The sequence below is a fragment of the Fringilla coelebs genome (assembly GCF_963513975.1).
Source record: "Fringilla coelebs genome assembly, chromosome: 3".
In the NCBI taxonomy this organism is placed as follows: Eukaryota; Metazoa; Chordata; class Aves; order Passeriformes; family Fringillidae; genus Fringilla; species Fringilla coelebs.
This window is the reverse complement of record NC_140030.1, coordinates 65,051,387-65,069,747: the sequence shown is the minus strand read 5'-3', so window position 1 is coordinate 65,069,747 and position 18,361 is coordinate 65,051,387. Positions and strand designations below refer to the sequence as shown.

Sequence of the window (18,361 nt, the reverse complement as noted above, 5' to 3'; positions counted from 1 at the left end):
TCAGAAAGTCAAAAATTAAAAATTACTCCTTAATAAATCTTTCCTTTCCATTCCTGATTTTAGATTACACCACCTTTCCCTTTTATTTTCTTCTGAAAAGATCCTATCTAGTCAGTCTCCATCTGCATGGAAACAATTCCATGAATGATTCTGATAATGCGCTTTTTCCCTTTTCTATGTCTTCCACCAAGACCCAAATTCAGTTTTTCAAATCTGATGATGCATGTGGTTAAAATATAGCACATCACATTTATACAGCAAACACCTCTTGTAGTTTTTCCTTCCTTCCTTCCTTCCTTCCTTCCTTCCTTCCTTCCTTCCTTCCTTCCTTCCTTCCTTCCTTCCTTCCTTCCTTCCTTCCTTCCTTCCTTCCTTCCTTCCTTCCTTCCTTCCTTCCTTCCTTCCTTCCTTCCTTCCTTCCTTCCTTCCTTCCTTCCTTCCTTCCTTCCTTCCTTCCTTCCTTCCTTCCTTCCTTCCTTCCTTCCTTCCTTCCTTCCTTCCTTCCTTCCTTCCTTCCTTCCTTCCTTCCTTCCTTCCTTCCTTCCTTCCTTCCTTCCTTCCTTCCTTCCTTCCTTCCTTCCTTCCTTCCTTCCTTCCTTCCTTCCTTCCTTCCTTCCTTCCTTCCTTCCTCCCTCCCTCCCTCCCTCCCTCCCTCCCTCCCTCCCTCCCTCCCTCCCTCCCTCGTGACTGCTGACCAGTTTATTTATTACTCTTATGAGGTTTTCAGTAATTCATTCATAACAGCTCTAACCTCTGTTACACACCCTAACAGATTAAAAAATAAGCATACACTGCAGCACTTAGTTGTTTTGTGCCTCTCTCTATTCATTTGATTTTAAAATTGGTCTAGTGACTACACTGACCAATATTTCCCAAAATAAACCTGTATAAGCACTAGTTTATCAATTGTTTCCTTACTCACAGATTTCTGGGTAGCAATGCATGTTCCTTCCCTAGGAGCACAGCAATGAATTTATTATTATTTATTGTCTCTTTGCAATGTTCTAAATATTTGTTGTTTAAATTCAAAATATTATGTCTTTTCCTATTCATCTGCCCCATACAAGGTCTATTTATGTTCTATTTCAAAGAAATCCTTGAAAAAACATACAGACATATCAGTATCTGCTTCCATAGCTCATACACCCTATCCATTTCCAGCCCCTCCTTTAAAAAACAAAACAAAACAAAAAAACTACCACCACTTTTTTTCAACAAAGCAAGCTGTAGAATTACAGTTAAGCTGCTTTTCCCATGTAACACTACAACTAAGGCTTCTCAAGTCAAACATGATTTGAAAGCAGGTAGGACAACCTTCACAAGGCTTGGCCAGACCTCAGTGATCTGTAAGTCACAAGTACAACATTTGCCCGCAGCCTTCCTTGCAATTTAGCAGGACAAAACCCACACAGCACTCAACCACACAAATCAATTTACTTCAGTCAACACAGGTAAAGTACAGCGTAAACAAAACACACCTGATTAAACCTAGTTTGAAAGATCCCCTGGGCTCCACCAAAAACACTGCAAAAAATATCAACTTCACACAGAAAATAAAGTCTCAAATTTAAAGACGAGACTACAGTTTAGGAGTATAGTATAGGAGTGTTCAGAAATTTTAAAAAGCAACCCTCCACCAAGCTAGACATATGTCACTAACACGGCAGGATAATTTTCTTCTATTGCAACAACTAACAAAAGACAGAGCTGGAATCAATGTCCTGCTTTGCAAAGCACTCCACAGTACAGATTTGGGTAATCTTGCCCTGTAACACAAAAGCCTCAAACACTTATAAAAAATTTAAAGGACCCTGCTGGAAAGTAACAAGGACAAGGAGTTTATCTCCAGCAGAAAGAAGCAAAGTTGCAGCCTTGCCTACAGTTGCAGACATACAAGTTACAAGATTACAGTATTGTTGCCAAGTACAAGAAAGTGCAGAACGGCTGTCGTTTCGTAAACTTCATCTCTCACCAGCTCCCAAGGACAGCAATTACACAAGTCTAGGATAAAAGTTCAGACAGACACAGATCAATCCAGCCTGCTTTATTTAGCTTAAGCTCATCTCCCTTCTGCACAGACCAAGTTTGAAATTAATTTCACAATTTGAGCTATGACTTTTTGATTTAGCTTACTGGAACACAGATAACAGAACCATCCCTCTCCTCTCAAGAATGTCAGAGTACCAGTGAAAGTATCAATAAAGAAAGGGGAAACAAGGTGACACACAAATAGTTTTTATTAAGGCGGACAAACCCTCCCATACTAGTTTTCTACCAAAATAACCACACGTGTGCGCAAGTAGTAACTTGGTATTTAAGTTACTGGAAAAATCACACTCAAAATTCCTGAGAAGCAACTACTAATTTGCAAATTAATACAGAAAATATGACTGCTCACACCAGAACCATCTGCCTGTAAGGCAGCACAGACTACCCAGCCTCTCAAGTAACTGCACTATTGCATCCCCCAACAGAAAACGGATATGACTCATCTGAGTTAAATTCTTTAACGCTTGACATGATTGCTGCTAATTGTTGCAAAACGAGATTAAACAGATCTGATAAGCATTTGGCTTTGTCAATGGTAACTCCAGGTGGCCTGTGATAGTTATGATTCCATTCTCATTCAATTCAGTTTTACAGCAAAAAGAACAGCCTTGGATTATTGTGGCTTGTCACTCTATTAATACAAGATGCTCAAACTTTACTCCAAAGGCAGCCCATCTCTGCATATGATTCAAGTACCAAAACCGACTTTTATATGGCTATGACACTAATTTAGAATTACTGCAGTACAATTTAATATCCAACCACTGTGTAAGAGTGTTTCAAATTTCAGATTTTATGTTAACTACCATGGAGGTTCTTGTCTTCTTAACAGAAATGAGTCACATCTAAATCACCAGTGATCACAACAGCAATGCATCTGATCTAGCCAGTAGCTAACAAACTCAGGAGTGAGTTCTCTCCTCCTGAGTTCTCTCCTCACCTTTAGCTATGGTCTACTGCCAAAACTCAGGCAAGTCATTTACTCTCCATCCTTTTGGTTTCGTTCTCCTTAAAATGATGAGATGGCTCTCTGTTCCCTCCATAAAGTGCTTTAGCCTCTATGGATGAAATCCTTAAGTAAGTACACAACCCATGAAGGGGAACGCCAGCATCAGAGCTGGCAGAAGCAAGATAAAAGACTTCAAGATAAAGCACTTGGAGCATTGTATAAATTGAATTCAATTCTGAAGTATTTATATGTGGACATTCACCAAGCTAAGACTATGCTGAACTTCACGTGTAGAAAATAAAAATTGTATCAGCAGCACTTTTCAAGCAGAGCTAGCACTACAAAGGAGGTTTTAAGTGTCTTGTATGGCATCTTATTTTTGAGTAAGAACAAGGACTACAAAATAGAAACACAGGCAAACATTTTACTTGAGAAAATATTCTACAACTGAATCCACTTCCTATAGTTTTTAAATCACAGTAGACAGCAAAACCTCAAGCTAGCTAGCCCATAACTGAACCAAGGAATTTATACTGGAAGAACTTTATGAATTCATCAATTCCAAGTGCCTAAATCAGTGGAGCAAGAGAAAGTTTGATGACTGGCATGGGTGAATTGAGCCAAAGTGGCAAGAATTACCATTTGCATATGAAACTGGTGATTTACTTAATCTAATCTAATCTATTCCTTTCTGTACTCTATGTACAGGTAAAAGTGTTTTCATTCCAAGTAACTTCTGGAACTCAGTATTTCAAATGTTCTAGTACCAATTAACTAAAACAACTCAGTATACATGATCTTGCTGCAATATTCAACACTGGCTTCAACCTCCGTTCAACCTGCAGTGTTGAAATGGTAAAGATAACAGTAATTTATGCTAAAAACAGGATTCTTTTTTTTCCTACAGCAATTATTGACGTGAACAGGAAAGCTACATAGATGTAAATCTGAATAATTTCCATCAAAATACATATTCAGCTTTACACAAACTAAATAACCCACACAACTGGTAGGAAACCTAGCTCAGTTTGCACTTGTATCGTATAAACATTTAAATTCTCATGCTTCAGGCTCTTCATCTTTTATAGAAGAGAAGGAGAAATATTTAGGATGAAGAAACACTTGAGACACTGGAGAAAAAAGGGTGACAACAGCCACCACCTACTCACACATTCATTTTTAGCAGAGTAATCACTCTTTTACAAAGATTTATCCAAAAATACCTGGGTATAAAAGCCAGCAAATTAAACCACAAACTCTAGGAAACAACTTTGACCAAGTAATAGACCAAGTAATTTACAACAGCATAAGCCAAAAGTGAAGCTCCTGAAATTTAATTTGTTTCTTTTGCAGCCAGCCTTCTTCATTTGCCACACTGAAGGCTTTTCAATATAACTGCAGGGCAGTTACATTTAAGCAGAACTTAATAACTGAAAATATTATATCTTTTATCAAAAAAAAAAAAAGTACTGAGATGTGCTCTCTGAGTTATCCATAAGAGATTGACTGAAAAATCAAATGTATTAAAATGGAAAGTGAAATTTTTACATCATATTCAGTCATGACATTTTGTACATTTCCTGCAGAAACAAAGAAACTGATAATGTATGCTGGAAAAGAAGCCCAAATGCTACACTTGCAATCTTGTTCTATATGGTGGATCTGAGAGATTCTTATTCAACCAACAGCACGTATTAGCAGGTTATTTGCTGAGTGATCATTGAGGCCCAAGACTTGCAATAGCTACAGACTGCCCTTCATTCAATTTAAGGGCCTCAGAAAAGACTGTGAATTTGGAAGCTAAGACAGCTGCTGAAATTGTGCATTCACAAATGCAGTATCTTTAACCCATCTTCCTGAATAGATATGGCACTGCAACTGCACTTCCTCAGCTCTGAACCAAAGATTCAAAGAAGCACTTGTTACACCTAAACTAGGAAACCAGTATAGCAATGCTCACCAATTAAACATGCCCCAGGTCCCACTTCTGCATCAGGACCGAGTGGCTTGGAATGGTTTACATCAGTCTTAAATTCTCCCAGCCTCAGGTTGCTCCCTTCAGACAGGTCACTGGGAATGCTACTGAGGCTCTACTCATTGGCACAGACCAAAAGCATCCCAGAAGCAATAACAGCTTAATAGCATAGGCTGCTGAACTCTGCTATCCATGTGCAGAAGCCTAGAAGATAAGGGGACTAATGTGTAAGACTCCAAACACCAATAGCCGGATAACTGTGGAGCCAACCAAGGATTGTTCTGAGAAAGAACAGGATGTGGCTGGAGAAGGGGGCCATATAGAGGTAGGGCAGGACTTTTCCAGGACAAGCGTCCTCGTTCTGGCTCCTGGAGATAAGCACAACACAGTACAGTGTGTGAATGAGGTCAAGAAGTGGGAATGAACTAGAGAGGGGATCAAGATCACTGAAGATCTCCAAAGCCCTCTGACCCATTTCCAAAAAGGTCTAAAAGAATGGACTGAGCATGTTAAGTAATTCTCACATAGAAAGTGAGAAACTTATCTCCAGGGCAGAGAAAACTTATCCCCACAAAGCCCAGGTGCATGTGCATCCCAGGACCTTGGCCATGCCATCAGCTGGATCAACACTGGAGCCAGGACTGCTGATCTCTCTTCTTTTTTTGCTCTTTCACCCTCTTTAACCCATCTTTCTCTCTTCACTCTGCCCCGTTACCCAAAACGCACTAAGTTGCTTATACTGCGAGACAATGGACTAAAATACCATTTTTCATGGCAAGTATATAACCTAATGTAAGCTTTTGCAGACCCTCTGACTTTTGTCATTCCTTTCGACCATGAGCACCTATGAATCTTGGGCGCTCCCTTAAGAGTGGGACAGCACAAATACTCATTTGCTAGCAAAGATGTAGTTAAAATTTCAATTCAGGTGGCAGAATCTTTGAACTCTCAGATGATGAGAAGTCCTCAAGTTTTTATTGTAATACACAGCAAAACTCAGAGAATGTTATCAAACCTTCCTGTAAACTGAAAGTATCTGAAAAACATCAGACCGAGAGCACGAACAGCTGGCACAGCAGCATGAAATACATTCCTTAGCCACCGTGACCGGAAGAGGAAAGGATATGAGGCAACCCACAAGGAGACAAGACCAAGAATAACACAAAACCACACCTTTAGACAACCTCAACACAGGTTGCTGCAGTCCTGCTTTTGGTCTGTCCTTCAGAATGCATGCTCAGCTCACAGAACTTACTCAACAGAAAGCTAACCAGAAGGAAGTAAGGGAGTGAGCTGGCAATCAGGCCAGCTCCATGACCTACCCCATCATGTCATTCTCTGAACACTGAAAGCAGCACCGGGGAGAAGCATGTTAGTCCAGTTTCTCCTCCACTTAAGCTGCCGTGGGACTGTATCTCAAAGGATACAATATACTCAACTATTCCAGCAGTTTTACTTAATGAGAGTAAATGCACAGAAAAATTGATTTTATGATCATCTTACCCTACTTAGCACTGCAGCGAGAGTGAGGCAGCAGCATACTCTTAGCAGGAGGGTAATTATCTTTTCTAATATTGATATGCACATTGCAGTAATTGTCATCTTGCTTGTATTTATTTATTTATTGGCATTAAGGTTATTTGAAAATGTGCCACCTTAATTAGGCCTTTCAGTGTAAGAAATCTCAGACAGTACTTGACATTACTATGGCAGTAGCTCTAAATCACAGACACAAAGAATGGCTTGGGTTGGAAGGGACACCAAAGTTCACCTAATTCCAACCCTGTTGCCTCGGGCAGGGATGCCACTCACTAGATCAGGTTGCTCAGGGCCCCATCCAAAGTGAACACTTCCAGGGATGGGGTATCCCCAGCTTTGGGGCAATCTTTTCTAGAGCTTTGCCACCTGCTGACTAAAAAATTTCTTCTTAACATCTACTCTAAACCTGCCCTCTTTCAGTTTGAAAACTAGTTTTAACCTTTCAGTTTAAAACCATTCCCCCTTTTCCTGTCACTATCTTCCCATATAAAAGCCCCACTCCCTCCTTCTTTTAAGCCCCCTTAAGGTACTGAAGGGCCGCAATAAGGTCTTCCTGAAGTCTTCTCCACGTTGAACAACCCCAGGTCTGTGTCTGTGAATCAATATCTTCAATTTAGAATAGATAAGGAATGTATAATTTCTTACAAACAGAACTAAATATTGAAGACAAGCATCTGCCAGTTTGCAACCAGCCACAGCATAAACTGAAATTCACTAAGGTTTGGTAAGGTTTGCCTACCTGGAGATTTTTCAACTGAAGCTGCTATTAAAGTACTTGAACAGGGAGGATACAGAGATAAGTATCAGGTTGTCAACACACTGACCACTCAAAAAAGACACACTTCTGGGATGCTGCAGAACAGAGGCCAAAATGCAAGCAGTTAAGCAACAAAATGGACTGGAAATTTTCCAGTTCACACCCATTTGGCAGGGGGCTTGCTGCAAAAGCTCTAGCTTTAGTTCAGTCCATTTTCCCAGTGTTCTTATTGCATTTTGGCCTTCTCGCATCAGCTGGAAAAGGGAGATCATGGTTTCTGGTAACAGAATTAGTGGCAAGAATCCTCATTTTCTTGTTTCATTTGCGGAATGCTTTTAGAACACATACTTTTAAGACTTTCTCCATGTACCTCAGAATTGTGAAATGCACCCAAATGTGTTGAAGTACTTAAACCACGTTAAATCTACTTCACAGTTAACAACCTCCACAAACTTCCGGTGTTATTAAGCCTCAATGAAATAAGCATATTTGAGTAAATCTTCAATACAAGCTCTTGGAGTGACTGCTAAATCCAGCCTGAGCCACTTCTCTCCCACAAACAGAGCACTCTGTAGTACACCCTGAGACCAGTCCAGCAGAAAGCTGCTAGCACAGCTGGGCTAGCAGCCCCCCAAGAATAAACCAGAATTGGACACTGCTGCAAGACCCCAGCATTTCCTCAAAGTTAATAGCATTAGTGTCATATAATATAATAAGATGGCTGTACAGGATATTTTGGAAGGGGAACTTTTTTTTTCTGGCTTGCCCTGCAATGTCTGCCATGCTTCATATGTGCCACATTCAATATACACAGAGATGTTACTTCTGGCTAATAAATCAGGAAAATACCCAAAATAATGAAAACCCTGAAAGATATAAAAGGAAACTAGAACAACCAAGTGTGGTATATTAAAAAAAAAAAAAAAAACCCCGCAAAAAAACCCCAAAACAACCCAGCCAAAACAAAACAAAAAACCCCCAAAGAACCCAAAACCAAAACAAAACCCAAAAAAACAACCAAACAAAAAAGAAAACCAAACCTAAACCAAAAATAACAAAAAAAAAAAAACTCTAAGAAATTCTGTTCCTCTTCTAATTAACGTGCACTCATAAAAATAGTTGTGAAATTAGAGTCATCACGGTCTTGAAATGTAAATAATATACAAATATGGAATGAGTTTATCAGAAACTTTACCTCCCAAAATAAGTTTCAACATAATAAGCAAAAGAAAATAGTTTGTGCACAGCAACTTCAATGATTTGTAGGGTCACTGAAAACCCTTGTAATAAATTATGTATTGAAGGACTTCAAGTATCAAAGGAAGTATATTTATTTTCATATTAAGTAACGGTGAAGCTCAGCTCTGCAGAAAACAAAAATTGAAACTGGTCTCAGGAAAACAGAGAACAGAAATACACAGGACTTCAGCTTATTTACACAAGTAACAATCAGCTCTTGTGAAAGCGGTCAGGATGGTGTCACTGAGCGTTTTGCAATTGCACTTGACCCAGGATGATGACAATGTTCAGAACTGACAAAATTCCACTCCCAAGGAGATTTGGAGGGATTCTCTGTTCTTCACACCAACTGCCTGGCAAAAACCTCTCATTTCCAACTCTGATCTGGAAGACAAGGTTACATTCAAGAGGCAAATGGCTTCTCCCCTTCTCCAAAGAGGCCACAGGTCACTTCCATTGACGGCAAGAGCTGCAAGGAGTGAGTGAAGACAGGATGCAGCACACAACCAAAAACTTGGTTTCATTATCATGCTACATTATTGAAAGCATAACCAGTAGTCAGCATGCATACATTCAGGTTAAAGTCAATCCATTTTCACTCAAATCAGCTATAAGGTTCCTGGAGGAAGGTCAAGAAACCTTATCTGAGATATTGTACTGAAAGGCAATAATAAACCAATAGAAACCAAAATTATGGCATACATCTAGTGTGGTTCCCTTCAGATACATTCTTCTATAGAAAAAAGCCATTACTATCATGCTTTAAAAAGTACGTGTAGCTGCAAAAATCATATTGAAGGTGGAGCAGTGGAAGTGGGAGCATTTAATCTTATGGGTGTGCCTCTGTGGTGTAGTTAAATGAAGTACTTTGCTACTGTGTCAAGATAACTGAATAAATTTATCCCAAGCAGGAGGGGGCCCACTTCAGAACCACAATTCAATTCCAACAGTGCTACAGCTGTTCATTGACTTGTGGTCCATCATTGAGTCTTCCTTGGTCATATCCAGGGCTTCCTGCGTTACAGTCAGGTGACTTGTGCACACTGCAGAATAGACTTCTGCCAGAAGTTTAACCTGCATCTTCACAATTCAGAGACTGCAGGTCTCAGTTTATAGGTCCCTAATAAGCCAGAAAGACTGTAATGAAACCAGCATTCAAACTGTATATGACAATTATTATGTGAAGAGGAAGAAACCCAGATAAATTCTGCAAGTGCAGATAACTCTTCTGTGGAGATATCACTGAAAAACTGTCTTCACCACTGAAAGTACCAGCTGCTTACTCACCCAGAGTGCACTCTCTGCAAGAGACACCCACTGACACAATCAGTAAGCAAGTCCCAGAGCAACTCATTTACTTTATTACAGTAAGGGAGAAATGCAGAGCCAAATCTTTACAGGGGTGTCAAGCTCTTAAATCAAAACATACATTTCTTGTGGGATTTGAAAGAGCACTGATTCCCACTGGCTTCAAATGACTCAGACTGTGGGAAATCTTAAAGCCCCATGCTGTATCTAAACTCATCCTAATGTTTTTGAATAAAGGCAGACACGATTTAGAAGAGAATTCAACTCTGGCACGCCATTGTTAATAGTTGATCAGCAGCTTTTCATAACTGAAATATTATATCTGCATCACTCAAGGCATAAATTTGGTCTCAGAGGAAAAAAGTAATATAAACCAAAAAAGCAGCCTGTGATGGTATGTCAAGCTCAGCCTGAGGTTCATGTTCTCTTGGAACACAAACAATTACAAATTTCTTACAGAAATCTACCCATCAGTAATTACCAGAAACCCCCCCAATTGTCAAAACAGATTCTTCTGTCATCTGTCACACACACACGTTCTGTGGTATGAGATGACTTTGCTGACTGCTACAGATGTTTATCTCGTTCTAACAAATGCTGCACTTTGAGTGTGTCTGTACTGCTGAGTATCAACCCCCAGGGAAGCCAGACTGGAAAAGTGGGAGCAGACCACTGCAGACAGTGGATGTTTGGGGACAATCTAAAGCAGGGTTCCCACATCATAAAAGATGTGAATCCCAGCAATAACTTCCATTTTATTAAATACAGACTTACAAAATCCCTGCCACTATAGAGCCACTGAGGTTTTATAATTCCTTCAGGTTTAACTTCCAAATAAACTTGCAGGTTACCTATGCATGCAAATACAACAATTCCAAATACAGGCTGTTCCGAAGGCACTGCGGAAACAGAGGAACAAGTTTTAAATTATCAGCACCACAGAATACACTCAAAACTCAGCTGTTCTATACAAAGATAAAAGAAAAACTGCTATAAAACTGAAATTTTCCCTTGCTTAACTTAATTTTATTTAAGACATACCAGAGGGTGAAATTTACTGAGGACAATGATGCTGAAGCATGTATACAAGGTCTTTTCTACTTTTCACTTGAACCTTTAGGCTTTAACACAACTTATTTCAGCTGTTGTCACTTGCTACATTTACAGCTTTTTGAAATGTGTTTTTTTACTCTGGAAAGCTGCTAAAAAGAGAAGCCAAATTATTATCATGACTGCAGCAAATTCAAGAGTAATTTCTTTATGACACATCCTGTTCAGAGCTACAGAAATGCAAACTGCAGAAAAATCAGTCACAAGCTTTCTTCTGCATTACTCAAAAAGCATTCATCTAGTTCCAGTCAGCATTTTCTCCAGTGGGGAATAAACTCAGATGATGTCTGCTCATACAAATGCCTCACGAGTTTTACATCTTTACTGTATTTTAAGGGCCCTAATAATTTCATTACCTGCTTTCCTCCCACCACTTCAAATACCATGAAGTATTTCTAAACTAGCTCTGGAATAAGCCCTGATGCATTTAAGAGCAAAAGAGAAAGAACCATTTCAAAAGCCTAACTTCTAGTAGCTTCCAGTAACTTCTTAATAATCCAACAAAAGCCTTCACGTGGACTCCCTAGTCAGCTGTCTCACTGCTAATACTTCAGTAAATAAACACATCAGGAGCATACCCTTAATGTTATTTATGTTACAGGCTGATAATTCACACCCAAGGCACATGCTGCATAAGCCTCTCAGCTGTGGGAGAGGCCTGAGGAAGTTCTTTCTGCACAGCAGAGCTACAAATTGCTCTGACAGGCCAGTGACAAAGCCTGAAAGAGAACTTAGGTCTCACACCCACATACATGGAGTGGGTCTATCTGCTGTGCTCCTCCTGCTTCAGACAGAAACTAGTGGAATATTAGTTTTTTCAGTCACCTATTGACAAGCAGCCTGATGAGAGAAGTGCAATACAGCACCACTATTGGAATTTGGTTTACAGCTGGTCCAACAATGGAAATATTTGTGAATATGTTGTTTCAAATCCCACAGTTTCTTCATAAATTCAGAAGTTCTCCATTAGCACTATGAACACACAAATTTTGTATCAAGATTATGGATTCTAGACTCAAATTTTTGGTTGTAGATGACATTCAGGTGCTTTGGAATGAAATACTCTTCTGTGTTGAAGATATGCCATGCATTTGGTTTGTGTTTCTAATGCTGCTTTTTAAGAGAATCTGGACTCAATATGCAGAATCAAAAGGAGCTTTATAACCCACCCCACCTAAACATTACAATATGTGCTTTGCATTCTGACACAAAGATTCTGTACTCATAATATTTTGCATCCCTGATGTGATTCTAGTCATGCTTTCAAGACAGCCATCAGCTCAAGTCTGCACACCATTATTAACTTACTTGGCATCTCTTGCTCTAACTCATCACTTGCATCATTGCTGCTGAAATACAGAATTTTTCAACATGATTTCCACTGACAGTGGAACTAAAATTATTTTTATTTTTTTTTAGTAGTTGTCCTGGACTCTGAAATTGGACAAGAATAATGCATCACCTGCTACATTAATAAGAACTATCATTTGATTCTCCAGTCATGATGCTATAGAAAGAGTAGTGGGGTTACAGCAGCACCTGGGGAATGATGGGGGAGGGGAGGAGGGTGTCAAAAAGAAGTAAAATAAGATATGAATGTAAGTGCTGCATAATCACAGAAAGTATGTGCAGTATTTCAAGTGTCTAACAAAACTCTGTCAGTGAAATTAAAAAATATTAATCAGGAGGCACCGAGAAAAAGGTGGTGAAAAACACCTAATTGTTCTGAGAAATAATGTGGAATAGAACAAAACTTCTGATTACTCTCTCTGCTAGTGATTTTTTTTTTGCTCCTACAAACGGTTAATATGGTAGGATACATTCTGCTTTTTACCACAGAAAATATTTACACCAACTTCTAGGATCGAGAACATTAGCGTTGAGTAGAATATGACCCTCTTTGGGTTTAAGAGGAAAGTCTGGGTTAGGGTGTCACAATAACAAACTTCAGGAAACTTCTATAAAAGCATAAATCCCACCCAAAAAAAAATAGCATCCTAGAATTTATCATATTTAGAGGAAGAAACCACAAAAATGCTGTTGAGCCCTGGTATTGCTTTACTACATTTCTGTGTGCCTGTAAATGTTTCTAAACACACAATCCGCAAATGTTCTGTAGAATCTGCAGAAACAACTTAGGTGTAGAACATCTTTGAAGTAATGTTCACCTTCACACAAGTGACTGTACCTGTTCCCTGAACTTTTTGTCATTTTTTTATATCAAGAGTCTTCCCAAGAAAGTTGCACACTGTTTCTAAGCCCAGTAAGCCAACATGCCAATCTCAAGCTCAAGGCTGCATGAATTCTGAAAGCAATAATGTTGAATTTCAGAAATAAAGATATTAGACCTATTTTATCATCTCTTATTTGAGGAACTGTATTTTAGTTGATCATTGCCATTCTGAAGAATGATCTCAATAGACTCACACAACAGCTGTAGCAGAAAAAGCATGCTATCTCTCCTAAGGGCCATTGATGGATGAAACTTGAGCATAAGGAGTCAATGAATTTGAAATTCCCCATTAAAAGACAACATTAAAGTTAAAAAGACAGTTTTATATGAAAAGCACATCAGTCAAGCTGTTTATCTTGAGAACCAACCTAAAACAAGTGACTGCACAGATTAGAAAACCCATATCCTCCTCAGTAACTGTATGATCTCATACTTCACCAGTCCCTCTGAGACCATATTTAAGTCTGAATGCACAATATTTTGCATCTAGCAAACTACCATACACATCCCTGTCTGATTCTAAAAACCTTTTTGAAGAAATTACCTTGACTTAGAGCACCTCCCTCCCATGAAGAGCTGACTTCATTCAGGTTACTGAATTCATGAGACCTTTTCTCGTTTTACCATACTTTTACCTATTTTGTTTTTCTCAAACACTTTATTCAGCTAGTCCTTGAGTCACTTATGTAATACAAAGTGACTATGTAAAGATCTGCTCAGAAAGAAAGTAATTCTAATTTCAATTACCAAAAAAAAGAGTGCTTACCTAAGCCAAACAAACTCTAAATACTTTACACCCATTTATGGCTGTTTGCAAAAGAAACTGAGCAATTAAAGAAAAATCAACAGGATATGCAGATCTAAGCATTAAAACTTAGAGAAAATACCATTTAATTACAAATATCAACAGCTTTGGTGACTTTTAAAATACCATGATTATCTACTGCACTGTAGAATAGTGTCTCAGATACATTTTGCCATATCTTTAATCGCCCAACTCTTACAATATTCCTGAAGTGTTTAGAAATTAAATTTAGAATTTTGGAGATACCTGTAATTAACCTGCACCAGCTTAAAATTCCTGGAGACAAAAAAAACCCGTCAAAAAGCAATCAAAGTCTAGCTATCCTCTTTACAAAGGAAAAGAGCCCTTAAGACAGCTGATTAAACCCATATACATCAAGTTCTGCAAGAAAGTGAATGACAATTTCCTCTCTTTACCTTCCTCTTTAAGTAGAAGAAAATGTGATAAATACTGAAGTCTGTTTTGGTCAGACCCTCATACAACAGAATCCAGGAGTCACTTGACATTTGCTTTTTAAGAAACAATTTTTAAATTTTTTGCTGAAATCAAGTGTTATTTAAGCCATACAATCAAAAAGGCTAGACTAGGCACACTCTTAATATTTGGTGGATGCATGGTTCAATTATACATAGCTGACACCTACTCACTAAATATGCACTGCTAATTATGTCTCAGCATTTAAGGGCCATAGTTGACTGAAGCTGGCAGGAGATTATTAGTAGGCTAATCTACATTTAGAGCGGATGATGAGTATTTTCATCTAAGATATTTTAGTTAATACTCCTTCAAGTTCTTTTTGAAGCAGTGAAAGGCATGAAGCAAACATACATCAGAAACCACCAAGACTTCAGACTGTGTTATACAAAGCAAAAAATGCTACATTAAAAAGGGAAGCCTTAATGAAGTACAGGTAGGTTATACTGTAGGTCTATCCTCGTAAATCACAGTTAATTTACGTGCTTTACGGGACTTGAGAGGTTTAATGTTTTGTTTTGTTTCATACAAACACAGTTACAAGTTTAATTTTCCAAACCTTCATGAAACCACATCATTCCTTACTCTTGTAACTTAGCTGGCCTTTACAATGAGTCCAGGATGACTTCATACCCTGAATATGACCACTTAACTATCACATAATTTGAAAGCATTTTCACTGCTGAAATTTTATTTCCTATTTACTCATGCTGTGCTATTTTAATATACTATTTTTAAAATAACATACTGTGCAGATATTCATTGATATTATTATTACTAATGTCATCTTTAATCACTGAAAGCACACAGCAAAAGAGGACAAGAAGGGTAAGAGAGAAGGAGTTTAGGTCACCTACAAATGCTCTCTCCTACCACCATGTGAAAGCAGGTAAAAAAAAAATCTGTGCAAAAGCTACACCCTACAAAGCTGTTTCAGTTTTGTTTCCTACACTGTTCCCCATTTGCATTCTTTTACTACACAGCTTCTACTCTTTAATACTGTTCCCAATGTGAGAGAGATTTTTTCACTATTTAAAAGCTTCTGGAGAACAATTAATTCCTAAAAATAGAGTGTAGAAAGTGCAGCAGGGATAAAGAAACAAGTATGAAAATCCACAGATCCCTCTAGACCGAAGATTTTGAGATTGCAACTGGTTTATCACTGGTCAGCTCAGACAGTACAGAGTATATGTGGAGCAGACACAAACTTCTACATCCAGCTCTCTTCAGTCCAGGCACTGGAGGTGATCAACTCTTCTAGTTCTTTATACGTTTATGGACTTCACTACTAAAGCAGAATGACAAAGTCCTTTTTCTGGTTTGCAAAGGTTCCATTAAATTCCAGCCAAACAGGACAAAAGATAAAGTAATGTTTTCACATTTACAGTTTGCTGAAAAGTCATTGAAATAAGCGAATTATATTACATAAGCATGCAGTTATGTAGCACTATAAGCCAGACGCCTACTACCAGAGTTAAAAGGGGCCCACTTCAAGTCAAATCTCCCATTACACGAGAAGCATCCATGAACTATCAAGACCCCGCCTATTGAACAGCTCAGAGTCCAAAAATTAACCAATGTAAGAGGCACAAAAACATCACGGATAATTCAACTTCTTGAGCCTCACTATGTAACAGCTTCCATAACAGAGCCATGAGACTCAGGTTTCACCTGCCCTGGAATGAAGAGATGTCAGGGTGCTTGAAATCTCTCTGAGCTGAATGCAGAGAATATAAAGTCTATAATGGAACTCTATGGCCTTCCTATTTCCACCTGTGAAGACAGCTCCTCTGACTTCTGAGAATTGTTACTTTTAAGGAAACGGCTCTGCATAGAGCAAAAGGAATAAGCTGTAAGTGCATGCTTAATAATCACCCACCTCACTGGACTGAAAGCAGCAGTCCACGAGGCGAAGTTTCAAAGAGATGACAGGCATACGCATGAAAAGTTTTTTGTGAGAACTGGTTACAATACTGCCAGGAGGTTTTTGTTTGTTTGAGATTTCTTTCCCTTTTTCTTCACCCCTCCCCAGGAAAGGAGGAAACTACAATATCTGACAAAAACTTGTTAAATGGTTCTTTTTAGCATGTATTTCATATACCTCAAAGCCACACCACACAATAAGCTTAAAATTACAGGTCAAGTAAATTTCCTGCTTCTGATTTTTTTTAAAAGCAAAAAGCCATTAATTCAGTACTATAACCTCAGTTGTATGAAGTCTTTAAAAATCTAGCAAGCAGGGATATTTTTTATTCTACATTCACACCATGTATCTGTCGATAAGATAAGTAGATGGGGAAAAGTTCTAGTTATTACTTTTATAAACAGGGCCATGTACATCATAACACAGAACCCCAGGCCACCACACCTTCAAGTAAAGGTGCTGTCTTTTTATTGCCGTGCAGCTGGCAAACTGGGGTGAGAGGATGCAGCCTGGGTACTCTTGCCAACTAACCGGATCAGCGTGCGCAGCTTTTTGTTCAAACGCATCCATCATATGCATTATATGCAATCAATATCAAAAGCACAAACTTTCAACCACAAACACATGGAGCGTTCCAGATGCCGTGTCAGCACTAAGAAATTGTCCCTATGCGTCTGGTGTCAAATCTGCTTTTCAAAGCTCCCACGGCCTCGCAGCTCCTGTCTGTTTCAGCCCGCACTCATCGTACTAGTACAAATTTGCATCCCTGCACTCTGTTAGGAAACCGAGAGAAAACAGCCAGGGAACGTTTAACCCGCCGGTAGCAGCCACAAGCACTGATTCACAGCACGCTTGCTGACCTAAGAGTTTCTTCCTCATTAGCGCGGGGGACAAGAGCGGGTTCTGGCACACTTTTGCCTCCCCGCGTACCCGCCGTGGCCAGCCGGGGGATGTCACTGCAGCCGGGGGCCGCGGGGGCACCGAGGGCTCGGCCCCCGGAGGAGTTGGCGGCCGGAGCTGCTCCCGCCGCCCCGCGGTGAACTCGGGGCGGTGACGGCGAGCCCTGGCCGAGCCTGTCCCGCGGCGGCGATGATCAGCCTCGGCCGGGCAGCGCTTCTCACCTGCGTTATAGAAGCGGTCCAGCACCGCCGTCTCGCCGAAGTCCAGCTTGCCGAAGTGCAGGGTCTCCAGCGCGGCCCCCACCGCCTCGCACGCCTCCCGCAGGCTCTGCAGGGCGCCGCTCTCCGCCGCCAGCAGCGGCCCCTGGCTCGCCTCGTTGATCACGTAGGTGACCGCGGTCCGCCGGCCGCCACCCTTGGCCCGCGCCGCGGTGCTCGGGCAGGCGGCGGCGGCGGCGTCCTCAGCCCAGAGAGCGGCGGGCGGCGGCGCAGCCAAGTCGGGCGGGAGGCTGCGGGCGCCCGTGTCGGCCCCGGGCGCTCTCCTACCGAGTACCTCCTCGCAGGGCGTCCCGCCGCCAGGCGGGCCGGGCACCGGCAGGCTGACGATCCCCTCGCTGCTGTCGTTCATCCCGGCGGAGAAAGAGCAGCCCCGGGCTCTGTTGCGCTGGCCGGGGTTAGGCGGATGCCATACTGCGCCGCCCGCCCCGGAGCGGTCCCGCTAAGCTGCTGGAGGGAAGAGGCGACCGGGCTGAAGCGAGGGATTCCCACTCGGGCGCTAGCGAAGGTTGACGGAGACAGGGAGACGAGCACAGCCTGCCTCCGTGCCTGCCACCGGCACCATGACGCGCCGCTCCCTTCTCCTCCGCACCTGCAGGGACTACCCGGCGCGCCGACCCCCGGCAGCCCGGCCTCCTTCTCCTGCCAGCCCCGACACCCCACTCTTCCTCCGGCCGCTTCACTTCTTGGACGAAATTCCTCGGCCGCGGGGAGAAACCACTTGTGGGATCGCTCTCCGGCGCCCCAGCTCCAGCCGAGCGACAGCTGCGGAGCCACTGGCAGCGCGGGCTGGGGCGGCCCCAGCACCGGGCACCTCCTCCGGC

The 18,361-nt window shown here is 41.0% G+C and overlaps 1 protein-coding gene across 1 annotated transcript in view; it reads right to left on the bottom strand.

Annotated features, from left to right (window-relative positions):
- Window positions 1-18,361, bottom strand: part of MAP3K5 (mitogen-activated protein kinase kinase kinase 5) — a 98,496-nt gene extending 80,135 nt beyond the window's left edge. Inside the window, exon 1 of the mRNA XM_084202077.1 lies at window positions 17,484-18,361. Coding sequence (XP_084058203.1) covers window positions 17,484-17,889 — 406 coding nt within the window. The 5' untranslated portion in view covers window positions 17,890-18,361. The remainder of the gene's footprint in view (window positions 1-17,483) is intronic.